Source organism: Myotis daubentonii, chromosome 12 (assembly GCF_963259705.1).
Source record: "Myotis daubentonii chromosome 12, mMyoDau2.1, whole genome shotgun sequence".
In the NCBI taxonomy this organism is placed as follows: Eukaryota; Metazoa; Chordata; class Mammalia; order Chiroptera; family Vespertilionidae; genus Myotis; species Myotis daubentonii.
Window position 1 is genome coordinate 11,685,472 of NC_081851.1, and position 13,989 is coordinate 11,699,460.

Genomic DNA, 13,989 nt, shown 5'->3' on the forward strand with positions numbered 1-13,989 from the left:
GGCTGTTTTAAACAGTGTCCTGCTCCAGGCAGCCAGAGGGCTATGGTCCCGGAGCCACGCCCACTGTGGGGATTCTGGGCTCTCCACTCTCCGAGGACCTGCTGCCCTTGCCCTTCAGCCACCCAGTGTCTGGACTCACCGGGAAGTTTTAAGCACCCACGCCTTTCAATTGAAACCAAGGGGAGATTTGGATTCTGAAAGATAACCTTGATGAGAAGCAAGATTCAAGTCTGGTGGGATGAATCTGAAAGGCGTCCACTGCGTGAAGTCAGAGTGAGCAGTAGCCGGGAGGCGGATGCGCCAGACAGCAGCCAGGGCAGAGAGCGCGCGTTTCCAACAGCATGCTGGGCAGGCAGGCAGGGGACCAGCACACGGCAGCCCAGGAATCAGAGGGATGCATGTGACAAAGTCAGTGCCACATCAACTGACAGGAGCAGTGTGAGAATCACCCGTTTACTTTTACGGTGACCTTGTGTTTATGAGATAGTGGTTTTCCATTTACGGTACGGATAACAATCTTTTAAAATAAAGTGGAAACTGCAAGTCAATTCAAGGGGAAGTATGTAAGTATCACTCAGGTGAAATAGACTTTGCAAAATCATGGAGATGGTATGAGGATGGCTGAAGACAGAAAACAATGCAGTAGCTAAAGGCTTCTGTGGACCAGCGCTCCCAGCTGATGGTGACAGTGAGCTGATGTCCTGTCTGTCCACTGCTGCCCTCACAGCAGCATCCAAGACGTCAGAGGACCTCAGCACAGTCCTAAAACGTCGCTTAGGGCTGAACCCCGCTGAGCAACATCGATCCGATTATTTGAGATGCTGAGTGGAGCAGTAAATTCTTCAAAACACAGAACACATCTAAAAATGGACTGCTCTGCAAAAGCCAAGATTCTGTGCTCTGACTCAGAAGGTGGAGACAAGGGCAGCAGATTTAAAGTTAGCGGCCCAAAAATGAGTCTGAAAAATCTCACTTGACAGGAGGTGCGCAGTTTCGGAAGCATAGCGACCGCTGATGAGTTCTGCGCTGCACAGGTCTACAAGCCTGCAGGTGCGACAGAGGGGGCGGCACTGGGCCCGGGGCCTCACTTAGCACTGACACCCTGGCCCAGGGACCTGGCATGGATGCCCCGAGGCTCCCCTAACACTGCGCTGTGCTGGAGTCAGGTCCAGAGGCTGGGACCACTGGTCTCCTTTAAAGTCAGAATCCAGGTTGGCTACTTTAAGCTTGGCTTGGAATTTGGGTCAGGAGGAGGGGTCCACTATGGGTCATCTGGCCTTTAGCTACTGTTTTTCTGTTTGTTTTTTGAATTTCAGACATGAAGGCAGGTACATTGTGAAGACACTGATGGATTTGAAATCCCCACTGTCTGAGAAATGGAGGGGCTAGTGAGAAGCAGGTTTGATGTCAGAGGAGGTCCAGAACCTCAGGCGTTTACAGAAAGCCGGCCCGGCTGATGAAGACTTGGCCTTGTCCTCACTTCCGCTTCTGCAAAAACGACTCTTTATGTGCCGAGTTGCTAAATTGTGATCCCCCGATAACCCAAGAGAGGAAGGAAAAACAAAACAAAACAGCAAATAAATGAAATGAATAACAAATGACTGCATTAGCTAAATGTTCTTGGGAAATCAGAGTCCTGTCCTGCCCAGGAGAGTTGGAAACAATACCCACAGCACAATCAGAATCAGGACTCGATGAACCATTACGCTCTGACCCCACTTAATTAATTTAGTGGCATCCTTGTGCCCAGACTTTACTTAGCACGTGAGGAGGATTCTATATTGCTCTAGGAGCCAATGCCTTAGACTATTTTTCAATTTCAACGTGTTAAATTATTAAATAAGAATGTTTATTGGTTTAGGACCCAGTTTTTCTTAGTCCTCCACCCTAGTGACAAGATCCCTGGCAACTTGGCTCTCACACAACTAACTCCTGCTCCTGTTCGAACACCTTGGGACACTTCCTGGTGTGCTTCTGGCTGCTGCAATGGGACAGGCCACCTGAACTGCTCACTAATAGTCCTTGTGCATCTCAAACAGCCTCTTGTGGAAGGATGAGTTTGAAATTCATCTTTTTCAGACCAAAATACTGTCAACATCAAGAATTATTCCCATTTCGATCCCTACGCATCTTCTACTGCAAACCTACACTTCATGACCTTTAAATTATGGAGTCTCATCAGAGCAGACAATTGGCCTAACTTCCTGAACATGTCATGTACATGAGCGTAACTGACTTATCTGATTTCTGACTTAGGATTCAAGTTCATAGCAGGTCCACCGTTATTTCTCTCTCCACAGCACCACCTGGTGGACACAGCTCACACCACAGGAGAAGGAACCCACTACCAGTGATGGTGAACCTTTTGGGCTCTGCCTGTCAGCATTTTGAAAAACCCTAACTTAACTCTGGTGCCGTGTCACATATAGAAATTTTTTTGATATTTGCAACCATAGTAAAACAAAGACTTATATTTTTGATATTTATTTTATACTAGGGGCCCGGTGCACGAAATTCGTGCACTGGGTGGTGGGGGGAGTGTCCCTCAGCCCAGCCTGCCCCCTCTCACATACTGGGAGCCCTCAGGCGTTGACCCCCATCACCCTCCAATCGCAGGATCGGCCCCTTGCCCAGGCCTGACGCCTCTGGCCTAGGCGTCCAGCCCCGGGCAGTGGGGACTTGCAGTGGCAGCGGGGGGGCGGGGGGGGGGAGGACGCCGCGATCGCGCGGGCTCCGCCCCTGCCCCTTCAGGACCCCTCTGGCTGAGGCGTCCGGCTCGTACCTGCCTCACATGGCAGTTGGAACTAAAGGAGAGATGTAAAGTGTGAAACTAGCTAAAGGGTGCTGAGCCCAGAAAGAGCCCCCATTACATGGCTGCCGTTACTAATATCTACCACTGACCTGCTCATTCATGGATCCAAACAGTTGTTTCTTTATCTTTTTTTAAAAAAAAATTATTTTATTGCTTAAAGCCATGGTTGGCAAACCGAGGCTCTCGAGCCACACGCAGCTCCCTGCCCTTCCCCTCCAGCCCCCGAGTGTGCCTCCTCCACAAAACACCACGTGCGGGCATGCACATACAGTGCGATTGAGACTTTGTGGCCCATGCACAGAAGTCGGTTATTTTGTGAAAGAGCCGGTATTTTGTGGAAGAGCCACACCCAAGGGGCCAAAGAGCAACATGTGGCTCGTGAGCTGCGGCCCTCGGATCCGCAGTTTGCCGACCACTGGCTTAAAGTATTACAAAGAGTACTACATGTTTCCTTTTTTCCCCATTGACCTTCCCCTGGCCTACCCTACCCCCCAGTATCTTGAGTCCATTGTTTATGCTTATATGCATGCATACAAGTCCTTCCGTTGATCCCTTACCTCCCCCACCAACCCTCCCCAGCCTTCCCGCTGTAGTTTGACAGTCTGTTCCAAGCTGCTCTGCCTCTGTATCTATTTTTGTTCACCAGTTTATAATGCTCTTTATTATCCATAAATGAGTGAGATCATGTGGTATTTTTCTTTCATTGACTGGCTTATTTCACTTAGAATAATGCTCTCCAGGTCCATCCACACTGTTGCAAATGGTAAGAACTCCTTTTTTTTTTTTTTTTTTTTTTTTTACAGCAGCATAGTATTCCATTGTGCAGATGTACCACAGTTTTCTAATCCATTTATCTGCTGATGGGAATTTAGGCTGTTTCTAAATCTTAGCTATGGTAAATTGTGCTGCTATGAACATAGGGGTACATGTATCCTTTCTGGTTGGTGGTTTTGGTTTCTTGGGATATATTCCTAGAAGTGGGATCACTGGGTCAAATGGGAGTTCCCTTTTTAACGTTTTGAGGAAACTCCATACTGTTATCCACAGTGGCTGCACCAGTCTGCATTCCCACCAGCAGTGCACGAGTGTTCCTTTTTCTCCACATCCTCGCCAGCATTTGTCCTTTGTTGAACTGTTGATGATAGCCATTCTGACAGGTGTGAGATGATACCTCATTGTCGTTTGAATTTGCATCTCTCTGATGATTAGTGACTTGGAGCATGTTTTCATATGTCTCTTAGTTTCTGAATGTCCCCTTCTGAAAAGTGTCTATTCAGGTACTTTGTCCACTTTTTATTGGATTGTTTATCTTCCTTTTGTTAAGCTGTATGAGTTCCCTGTACATGTTGGAGATTAAACCATTATCGGTGATAACATTGGCAAATACTTTATCCCATGCAGTGGGCTTTCTTGTTGTTCTATTGATAGTTTTGTGTGTGTGTGTGTGTGTGCGTGTGTGTGTGTGTGTTTGTTTGATATGCAGAAGCTTTTTATTTTGATGTAGTCCCATTTGTTTATTTTCTCTTTAGTTTCTATTGCCCTAGGTGCTGTATCGGTAAAGATATTGCTACCACAAATGTCTGCTATTTTGCTGCCTATTGCTTCTTCTAAGATTTTTATGGTTTCCTATCTTAAAGTCCTTTATCCATTTTGAGTTTACTTTTGTGTATGGTGGAAGTTGGTGGTCTATTTTCATTTTTTTGCAAGTATCTGTCCAGTTTTCCCAACACCATTTATTGAAGGGATTCTCTTGTCTCCATTGTATGCTCTTGCCTCCTTTGTCAAACATTAATTGAGCATGCTGGCTTGTGTTGATTTCTGGGTTCTCTGTTCTGTTCCACTGGTCTTTATGTTTGTTCTGGTGCCAGTACCAGGCAGTTTTGAGAACAGTGGATTTGTAGTATAGCTTGCTATCTGGTATTGTGATCCCTCCTACATTGTTCTCTCTCAAGATCGCTGCAGCTATTTGGGGTCTTTTTTTATTCCAGATGAATTTTTGGAGAGTTTGTTCTAGATCTCTGAAGTGTGACATTGGTATTTTAATGGTGATTGCATTGAATTTATAGATTGCTTTGGGTAGTAGGGGCATTTTAATGATGTTGATTCTACCAATCCATGAACATGGTATATTCTTCCATTTGTTCATATCTTCCTCTCTCTCTTTTTTTCAATGTTGTGTTGTTTCCTGAGTACAGGTCTTTTATGTCCTCAGTTAAGTTTATTCCTAAGTATCTTAATTTTTTTTTTTTTGGTGAAATGGTAAATGGGATTTTTTTTTTCGCTTCTCTTTCTGTGAGTTCATTATTAGTGTATAAAAAGGCCACAGATTTCTGGGTGTTAACTTTATATCCTGCTACTTTATCAACTTCACTTATTAGGTCCAGTAGTTTTTTAATGGAGTTTTTGGGGTTTTTTATATATAGTAACATGTCATCTGCTAATAAGGACAGTTTTACTTCTTCTTTTCCAATTGGATGCCTTTTATTTCCTTTTCTTGTCTGATCACTATGGCTAGCACTTCCAGTACTATTTCAAACAGGAGTGGTGAGAGTGGGCATCCCTGTCCTCTTCCCATTTATAGGGGAAATGAGTTTAGTTTTTGCCCATTGAGTTTGATGTTGCCTGCAGGTTTGTCATTTAAGGCTTTTATTATGTTGAGGTATGGTCCCTTTATTCCCACTTTGCTGAGAGCTTTTATCAAGAAAGGGTGTTGGATTTTGGCAAATGCTTTTTCTGCATTGATTGATATGATTATGTGATTTTTGTCTCTCAGTTTGTTTATGTGATGTATCACATTTATTTATTTGTGGATATTGTACCATCCTTGCATCCTCAGAATAAATCCAACTTTGTCATGGTGTATGATCTTTATAATGTAATGCTCAATTCGATTTGCTAGAATTTTGTTGAGGATTTTTGCATCTATGTTCATCAAGGATATTGGCCTGTAGTTCTCTTTTTTGTGGTGTCTTTATCAGGTTTTGGAATTAGGGTAATGCTTGCTTCATAGGAAGAGCTTGGAAGTGTGCCTTCCTCTTGAATTTTTTGAAATAGTCTGTGGAAGACAGGTTGAAGTTCTTTGAATGCTTGGTAGAACACCCCTGTAAAGCCATCTTGACCAGGGCTTTTGTTTGCTGGAAGATTTTTGCTCACTGCTTCAATTTCTTCGGGAGTCATTGGCCTATTCAGGTTTTTTGATTCTTCGTGATTGAGTTTTGGGAGCTTGTATTTTTCAAAGAATATGTCTATTTCATCTAGGTAGTCCACTTTGTTGGAATAGAGTTGTTCAAAGTACTTTTTCATAATCATTTGTATTTCTGTGGGATTGGTTGTTACTTCATTTCTTTCATTTCTAATTTTATTTGGGCTCTCTCACTTATCTTCTTGGTGAGCCTGGCTAGAGGTTCATCAATCTTGTTTATCCTTTCAAAGAACTAGCTTTTGGTTTTGTTGAACTTTATTATTGTTTTTTTGGTCTCTATGTCACTTATCTCCATGCTGATCTTTATTATTAGCTTCTTTCTGCTTACACTGGGATTTTCTTGTTGCTCTCCATCTAATTCTTTGAGTTGTAGGGTTAGATAATTTATTACCATTTTTTTCTTGTTTTTTTGAGATAGGCCTGCAAAGCTATGAACGTCCCCCTCAAGACTGCTTTCACTGTGTCCTATAGATTTTGGAAGTTGTGTTTTCACTGTCATTTGTTGCCATGATGCTTTTTCACTTCTTCTTTGATCTCTTTGGTAACCCAATCATTACTAAAAAGCATTCTATTTAGCCTCCAGGTTTTGATTTTTTAATTGTTTTTATTGAGTTGATTTCTCCTTTTTTGCCATTGTGATCTGAGAAGATGCTTGATATGAATTCTATCTTCTTGAATTTGAAAAAAACTTTACCTGTGCCCCAATATGTGGTCTATCTTTGAAAATGACCCATGTGCACTTGAGAAGAATGTATATTCTGTGGCTTTGGGGTGTAATGTTCTGAAGATGTCAATTCCATCTGATCTAGTGAGTCATTTAGGATTGCTGTTTCTTTGCTGACTTTTTGTTTAGGGGATTTGTCCAGTGGTGTTAGTGGGGTACTAAAGTCCCCTACTGTGGGAAACTGTTTATTGCCTTCACTATCTGATAAGCATAGACAGAGCACTCCCTGAAACCCCCCCCCCCCAAGGCTGGGTGCCTTTGAAGCCCTAGCAAAGCCCGGAGCTAGGCGCCACCTCTGTTTGTCCAGACAGTGGTAGCTGAAACTACTCCCCCATTTATTATTATGTAAATCCTTGCTGATGGGCTAGTCTGCTTGTTACTGGGGGGTCGCCTGCCTAAGGGCTACTCCAGATCAATAAAAGATTGGAGCAGCCTGAGCATGGGTGGAATTCCCTCTCCTTGAGTTGGACTTGCCCGCCTGGACCTCCGATATTGCAAAATTATCTCGTGTCTTTTCTCTCATTTGTTGTGCGGCTCCTCTTTCAGGTACAGAACCCTACTCCACGCGGGTCGTGGAAGGAAACACACTCAACACCCTACTATGACTGTATTGCTGTCAATCTCTCCCTTGATATCCTCCAGAAGTTTTGTTATGTATTTGGGTGCTCCTCTATTGAGAGCCTCTATGATTACGAGAGTTATATCTTCTTGTTGAATTGCTCCCTTTAGTATTATGAAGTGGCCTTCCTTATCTCTTGTTATGTTCTTCACTTTGAGATCTAATTTGTCTGATATAAGTATTGGTACCCCAGCTTTTTTTTTTTTTTCATTCGTCTGAAAAAACCTTTTCCAACCTTTCACCATCAGTCTGTGTGAGTTCTTTGTTCTAAGATGAGTTTCCTGTAGACAGGAGATATATGGGTCATGTTTTCTTATCCACTCAGCTACCCTATGTCTTTTGATTGGGGCATTTGATCCATTTACATTTAAAGGTACTTGTTTGTCACCATTTTTATTCTTTATGCCTGTGTTCCTTCTTCCCTTCCTATTTCTTCTTTTTATAGCACACCCTTTAGCATTTGTTGCATTGTTGGTTTGGGGGTAATAAACTCCCTTAGTCCTTTTTTGTCTGTAAAGATCCTGATTTCACCCTCAATTTTAATTGATAGCCTTGCTGGATACAGTATTCTTGGATTCAGACCCTTTCTTTGCATGACTTTGTATATTTCATTCCATTCCCTTCTGGCCGATGTGTTTCTGTTGGGAAATTAGTCAATAGTCTGATGGCAGATCCTTTGTAGGTAACTTTCTGTCTCTCTCTGGCAGCCTTTCAGATTCTTACTTTGTAGTTGGTGTTGCCAATTTAATTATAATGTGTCTTGTTATCAATCTTTTGGGGTTCATCTTGTTTGGGACTGTGTGAGCTTTTTCTTCCCGATATCAGGGAAGTTTTCTGTCATTATTTCTTCAAACAGATTTTCTATTCCTTGTTCAGTTTCCTCTTCTTCTGGCACCCCTATTACACGGATGTTGTTTCTTTTTGTGTTGTCCCAAAGTTCCCTTAGGCTCTCGTCCTATTTTTTAAGTTTCTTGTATAGATGCTGCTCTGCTTGGGCATTTTTCCTATCTTGTCTTCTAGCTCACTGATGTGGTCCTCCACTTCTTCTAGTGTACTGTTGATGCTTTCTATTGAGTTCTTTATTGCAGCAATGTCATTTTTTCATTTGTTCTTGCTTCTTTTCATTTCTTCTTGGTTCCTACACATATTGTTGAATGTGTCTTCCATCCTTTTCAGTGACCTTATGACCACTTCTCTGAATTCTTTCTCTGTCATACTGCTTGCCTTCATTTCATTTCCTTCCTTTTCTGGTTAGTCCTCCTTTCTTTTGTATGCGGGCTGTTTCTTTGTCTCCCCATGATCTCTCCTCTCAGTGCTTCTGGTTATGTAGCTCTCTGTCTCCTGAACTGACTTTCTTCAGGCAATGCCAGCTGTGTTTACTTTGCCAGTTCCAGGTGAGTGCTCTTTGATTCAGCTGTTCCTTCTGCTCTGTGACAAGGCACAGGGCTTGTCCGTGAGTTCGCACATTTGTCTCCCTCAGAGAAAACCTGCCAGGTGCCCGTGGTCGGGGAGGTTGCAGTTCTGGCATTCCTAGATTCGCAGCTGAGATAACTGGTCCCTGGAAGTCTTGGTTTTAAAGTCCCAGGAAGCATCCGAGATCTCCCCAGTTGAAGGTAAGACTGGGGTTCTGATCACAGTCCGTCTCTAATCACAGCCATCTCCCCTACAAGATGGCTTGGTCTCTACAGCAGAGCTGGCCACTCCAGAAGAGATTTCAGCTGCTGTAGAGTCTGCCCAATCATGGGCAGCCAGTCCGCCAGTCCCAACAGTCCCTTGGAGTATAGCTGTCCCTCACTCACAAATACTGATACTCCATGCACTCTCCTTTCGTTCTCTCACTCTCACACTATCTAGAAGCCTGCAGTCCTATCAACAGCCATCTTACTTCTCCTATTTTTTTGTTTTGTTAATCCTCACCTGAGGATATTTTTTTCAGAGAGTGGAAGGGAGGCACAGAGTCAGAGAGAAAAACATCTTTGTGAGAGAGACACATTGATTGGGTGCCACCCACACACCTTGACCGGGCCAGGCATTGAGCTTGAAACCCAGGTACTTGCCCTTGAACAGACTGAAACCCTGGACTCTGTGATATTAGAGATGATGCTCTAACCACTGAGAAAAACCAGCCTGGGCAGTCAAGCATCTTTTCTCTGAAAGGGTTGCTAAGTCAATTCGGCTGATTATCATTAATTAACTCAACTTAGACAATAACACAAGGGGAGGTGTGAGTGTGAAAAAAAATTATGTATCCTGTATGAAAACCAGAGGCAACAGATACCTCTAGATAAATGTTAATAAGTTTGTTATCATTTCCCTGCATGTGAGGATTTTACCTAATTCACCTCCTGTAAAGACTTGGAATGCAAGCATTAGTCCCCAAACACTAGTATGGATGCATGTACACATTGTGTTTTTTGAGTTTCGAGGGACACACCAGGTCCCGAAGTGGTGAATGTCACCCAGAAAGGCGTGTGCACAGGTCACACTCAAGAGGCGGCTTGTCATGGGCCCTGGTGCTGTCACAGCTGCCCCTGAAAGGGCATGAGTCTCAGGCCTGGGTTGGTCTTCAGGAAGTCCTGGTGTCCTTCATAAAATTTAAATGCTCAGGGTGCACGTTTGGCAGGTTTATAGGTAAGTCATGTAGAACATGATATTTAAAAGTAAATTGAAAACTAAGCCATGTTTAAGGCAAGTAAGATGCACTTTCCCCCTCTCCCAAACCTTAACATCTCTGAAATCAGGATGCAGCTTCGAGCCTGTCTCACAGTCACTGTCGACCAGGTGGCAACTGTGACAAAATCGTCACTGCCACAACCCATTTATCTTCTTCTTATGTGAGCACCCTTGTCTGACAGCCTCTTAGATTCGATGAAATACATACAGCACATGCAAGTAGGAATCCACTTCAAAAGCTCTGGAAATTCCACATGACAACCCTGAATGATGAGGTACAGTGCACACCGTGGTGGCAGGACTCAAGGCCAGATCAAGTCAGAGAAGAAAACTGGACCCGCTTGTCACAGTGACAGGAAGATCAGAGCCACAGGAGGCCTCGCTGAAGACCTTGCAGCTGTCCATCACGTGTTAAATGCACCGGGGATCTCCCTACAGAAGTGGCCTGGAGGAAACATCCGCTGTGGAGCTATCTCTGCAGGAACTGTGTGGAGATCAGTTCTGGATATTCGAGTACCTACCACAGTGTCCATGATTTGTGAGGCTCCTCATGCTGAAGGACCTGAATTGTTCTGGGAGAACATGCAGCCACACTGACGGGGGTTTATATTTCCTACTTGGGTGTTCACATACCAAAGGAGACAGATGTGGTGTGTGTAGCATGCCCCCTTCAGGCTCCTACACACACACACACACACGCGCGCGCGCGCGCGAGCGTGCGCGCACACGCATGTACACACCTAGCACGCAGTCTCCTTGGTTCTCCCATCCCTGAGGGAGACCTGAGATCCTCCCCCCAACACTTCCCGCCTGCAGCCAGGTAAGCCCTTCCTACCTTTTCCCCTGGGCCCCCTGCAGGTGTCTTGCTCTTCTGTCACCTTTGAGCAGCATGGGGTGGCCTCGAGGGGTTCCAGCTGTGATTGAAGAGGCTGAGAAGTACTGGGCGAGGCCTGGTCTGAGGACCCCAGCGGCCAGGGAGGCCTCTGTGGGGTTGACTTTGGTCGTTCTCTGGATCCCCCTTTCTTTAGTTTGATGAGTTTGACTAAGACTTTGGCTCCAATCCAGTGCTTTTTCCTGTAAGAAGTAGGTTTTTAGGACACAACCAAGCCTCACTGCCCCTCCAGCAGGTGTCTGGGTGCCCTACTCAAGCTGGGATTTCCATCACCAGCCTGAGAAGGTGGCGCTTAATTTGGTTCAGAATGAGGGTGCTCGTTTCCATCACCATGCTCATCCCCCCTGGGGCTCAGGAGGTGGCACACAATGTCCAGTTAATCTGCACAGACCCAGGGGTGGTTGGAGGCCTTCAAATGGCAGGAACCCACACTAGCCCCTCGGGAAAACAGAACTTCACACCCAGCTCTCAGCTCTTGATTACTGTGCCAAGGGCAGGAAGTGGTGCCGTGCTGACCTAATCATGCTGGTTGGCAAAATTCCACCAAAACGCCATTTTCAGAAAGAGTCAGGGACCTCCACATTTTCTGCTAGGTGTAATAATACATGAAATTGGCTGGCATACTCTGCCCATTCTCGTCATTGAGGAATCTGGGTGAGGGGAAGAGGGCAGGAGAGTGGGCCGTTTGAATTAAAAACAGTGAGCCCTGGGTGGTGTTGCCTGGTGGTTGAGCGTCGGCCTGAGCACTGATGGGTGGTGGGTTTGATCCCCCAACAAGGGCACATACCTGGGTTGCAGGTTTGATCCCCGGCCCCGGTCAAGGTGTATGAAGATGGACACCAATTGATGTGTCTCTCTCACATAGATGTCTCTCTCTCTCTCTCCTTCCCTCTCTCTATCTCTCTCTCTCTCTCCCTCCCTCCCTCCTACCCTGCCTCTCTCTTTCATTTCCCCTTTCCCTTCCTCCCACCCCTACTCTCTCTAAATCTCAATGGGAAAAATATCCTCGGGTGAGGATTGGAAAAATAACTAAATAAATGAAAATAGTGAATGTAAAAGGTAATTCATTGCAGCTAACAGGAAATGAAGCATTCTAATGTAACAAGGACCACAGCTGGGTTCTGGTCCTGGCTCTGCCATGAAACAGCACTGTGCTTACACAAGCCACTCAATTTCCTCATCGGCGCCTCAATTTCCCTGTCGACAGAAGGGTCAGGCGGAGGTTCTGAAATTTTGTGATTTCTACAGAGAGGTCATGCGGGACTCATGGTGATTTGACCTCAAGCCTGGGCTGGGACAGGACAATGGGAAGGCCCTGCTCCTGGGCTCAGGCCCAGGCCCAGGGGGAGCCCTGCTGGACGGAGGCCGGCAGTCCTGGGGGTCAAATTGGCCCACCACCGGGCTGCTGCTCTCTGGGGAAGGGAATGTGTTTGTGAACCTGCCCTGGGGGGGTCCAGTGAACCCAGAGGAATGGAGGGCAGAACAAAAGGTTCCTGTGCTTGAAGACAGGTGTGCTGGTCCAGGCATCTGCCCCAAGCTTCCTTCCCAAAACAGAAGCATGATTTTCTAGGTCCGGCAATCTTGAGACAAAAGCTGATACGCCTGCTTTAGTGGCTCTAAAAGCACAGACTCTGCCCTTAAACAGGCTCCTGGCCAGCAGCATTCACCATCCCTCATGGGATAACCCTGAGAACTGAGGGCGGGACTGAAAGAAACTCTAAATTCTTTCCATGCTGGGAGGGACCTGCACACAGGGACCTGCCATACAGTGGAAGGTACGGGCCCAACAAACTGGCCGCTGCTCTAGGTGCTACAGCTTCCCCCACTCATGAAAAAGCAAGCTTTCTGTCCTGGGTGTAAGCTACTGACGCTTAAATCAACTCACTTCTTTGGCGCTGGATCATGGAACTTGTGCTGAGCCATGCTTTTTTCTTCCAGTTTTTCATTTTGTCTCTGTAAGGCATTGAATTTGTCTCTAACAGAAGAGAGAGAAAAACAGTCTGTTTTTTAAAATAAAACACATAAATTGACGCATCACCCTGCCTGGGACCTGGCCCAGAGGAGCCAGTGTGTTTCTGGGACTCAGACATCACGGTGCTCATGACCACCATGACCCCTGAGTTGGGAATACGGGGATGGAAGCATGTGACGTGGGTCCAGGAGCCTAACACGTCGAGGAGACGGCTGAACACCAAGGGTCAGGCTGGACGTCACCTCAGGAGAGAGACCCCGAACCATCTGACACTCAAGCTGGGAAACCCCGAGGGTCCCAGCCATGTCAGCTCAGGGCGTTGGGCACTCGGGTCAGACCGAGGGCTAGGCTAGCTCCTGCGGGTGCAGCCCAACGATACCTTTAGTGTGGGGAGGCATCTGCCCTCGGTGACTTAGACGGGCATCAGGTTAAAAAGGTCAGTTTAGCAAAGTCAGACCTCCGACCAGGGCCCACTCCAATGTTGGGCTTCTGCTAACACTTCTAGTGAAGTAAACTCAATGCCTTTTGGGAGCCAAACAGATAAGATCAGGAGCAAAGCGGCCTGGGAGGACCTGAGGGAGGAGTGGGGGCTATGGCGAGGCTGAGCGCTTGGTGCCACCTGGGACCTAACGCGGGGCCTGCAAACGAAGCGCCGCTCTCCATGTGGCGGAGCTTCTGACAGCTTTTCCCGAAGGATCCAGAAGCCCCGGCTCTGAAGCACAATCTCTTAATTCCTAAACGTGGGAAGTCAGTTCACATTTTTAAAAACACAGAAAGGACCAGAGAAGACACCTCTTAAACCTTGGGCTGCCAGAGGGCACCCCTGCTCCTGGGAGAGGGAGCCTGGCCTTCCTGAAGCAGAGGGCATGGCATGCTTTCCTGTTGTCTGTCTAGGACAGTGATGGCGAACCTATGACATGCGTGTCAGAGGTGACACGCGAACTCATTTTTTGGTTGATTTTTCTTTGTTAAATGGCATTCAAATATATGAAATAAATATCAACAATATAAGTCTTTGTTTTACTATGTTTGTAAATATCAAAAAATTTCTACATGTGGGAGAACCAAGATGGTGGCATAGGTTAATGCCGGAGT

The 13,989-nt window shown here is 45.9% G+C and overlaps 1 protein-coding gene and 1 long non-coding RNA gene across 2 annotated transcripts in view; one reads left to right on the forward strand and one right to left on the reverse strand.

The window, feature by feature from the left end:
• Positions 1-13,989, forward strand: part of LOC132212997 (uncharacterized) — a 407,119-nt gene that overhangs the window by 238,434 nt on the left and 154,696 nt on the right. The window lies entirely within an intron of this gene.
• The window catches only part of LOC132213854 (protein Daple-like), a 35,019-nt gene continuing 30,906 nt past the window's right edge, over positions 9,877-13,989 (reverse strand). The window contains 3 exon segments of the mRNA XM_059660757.1: positions 9,877-9,888; positions 10,909-11,104; positions 12,808-12,897. Coding sequence (XP_059516740.1) covers positions 9,877-9,888; positions 10,909-11,104; positions 12,808-12,897 — 298 coding nt within the window.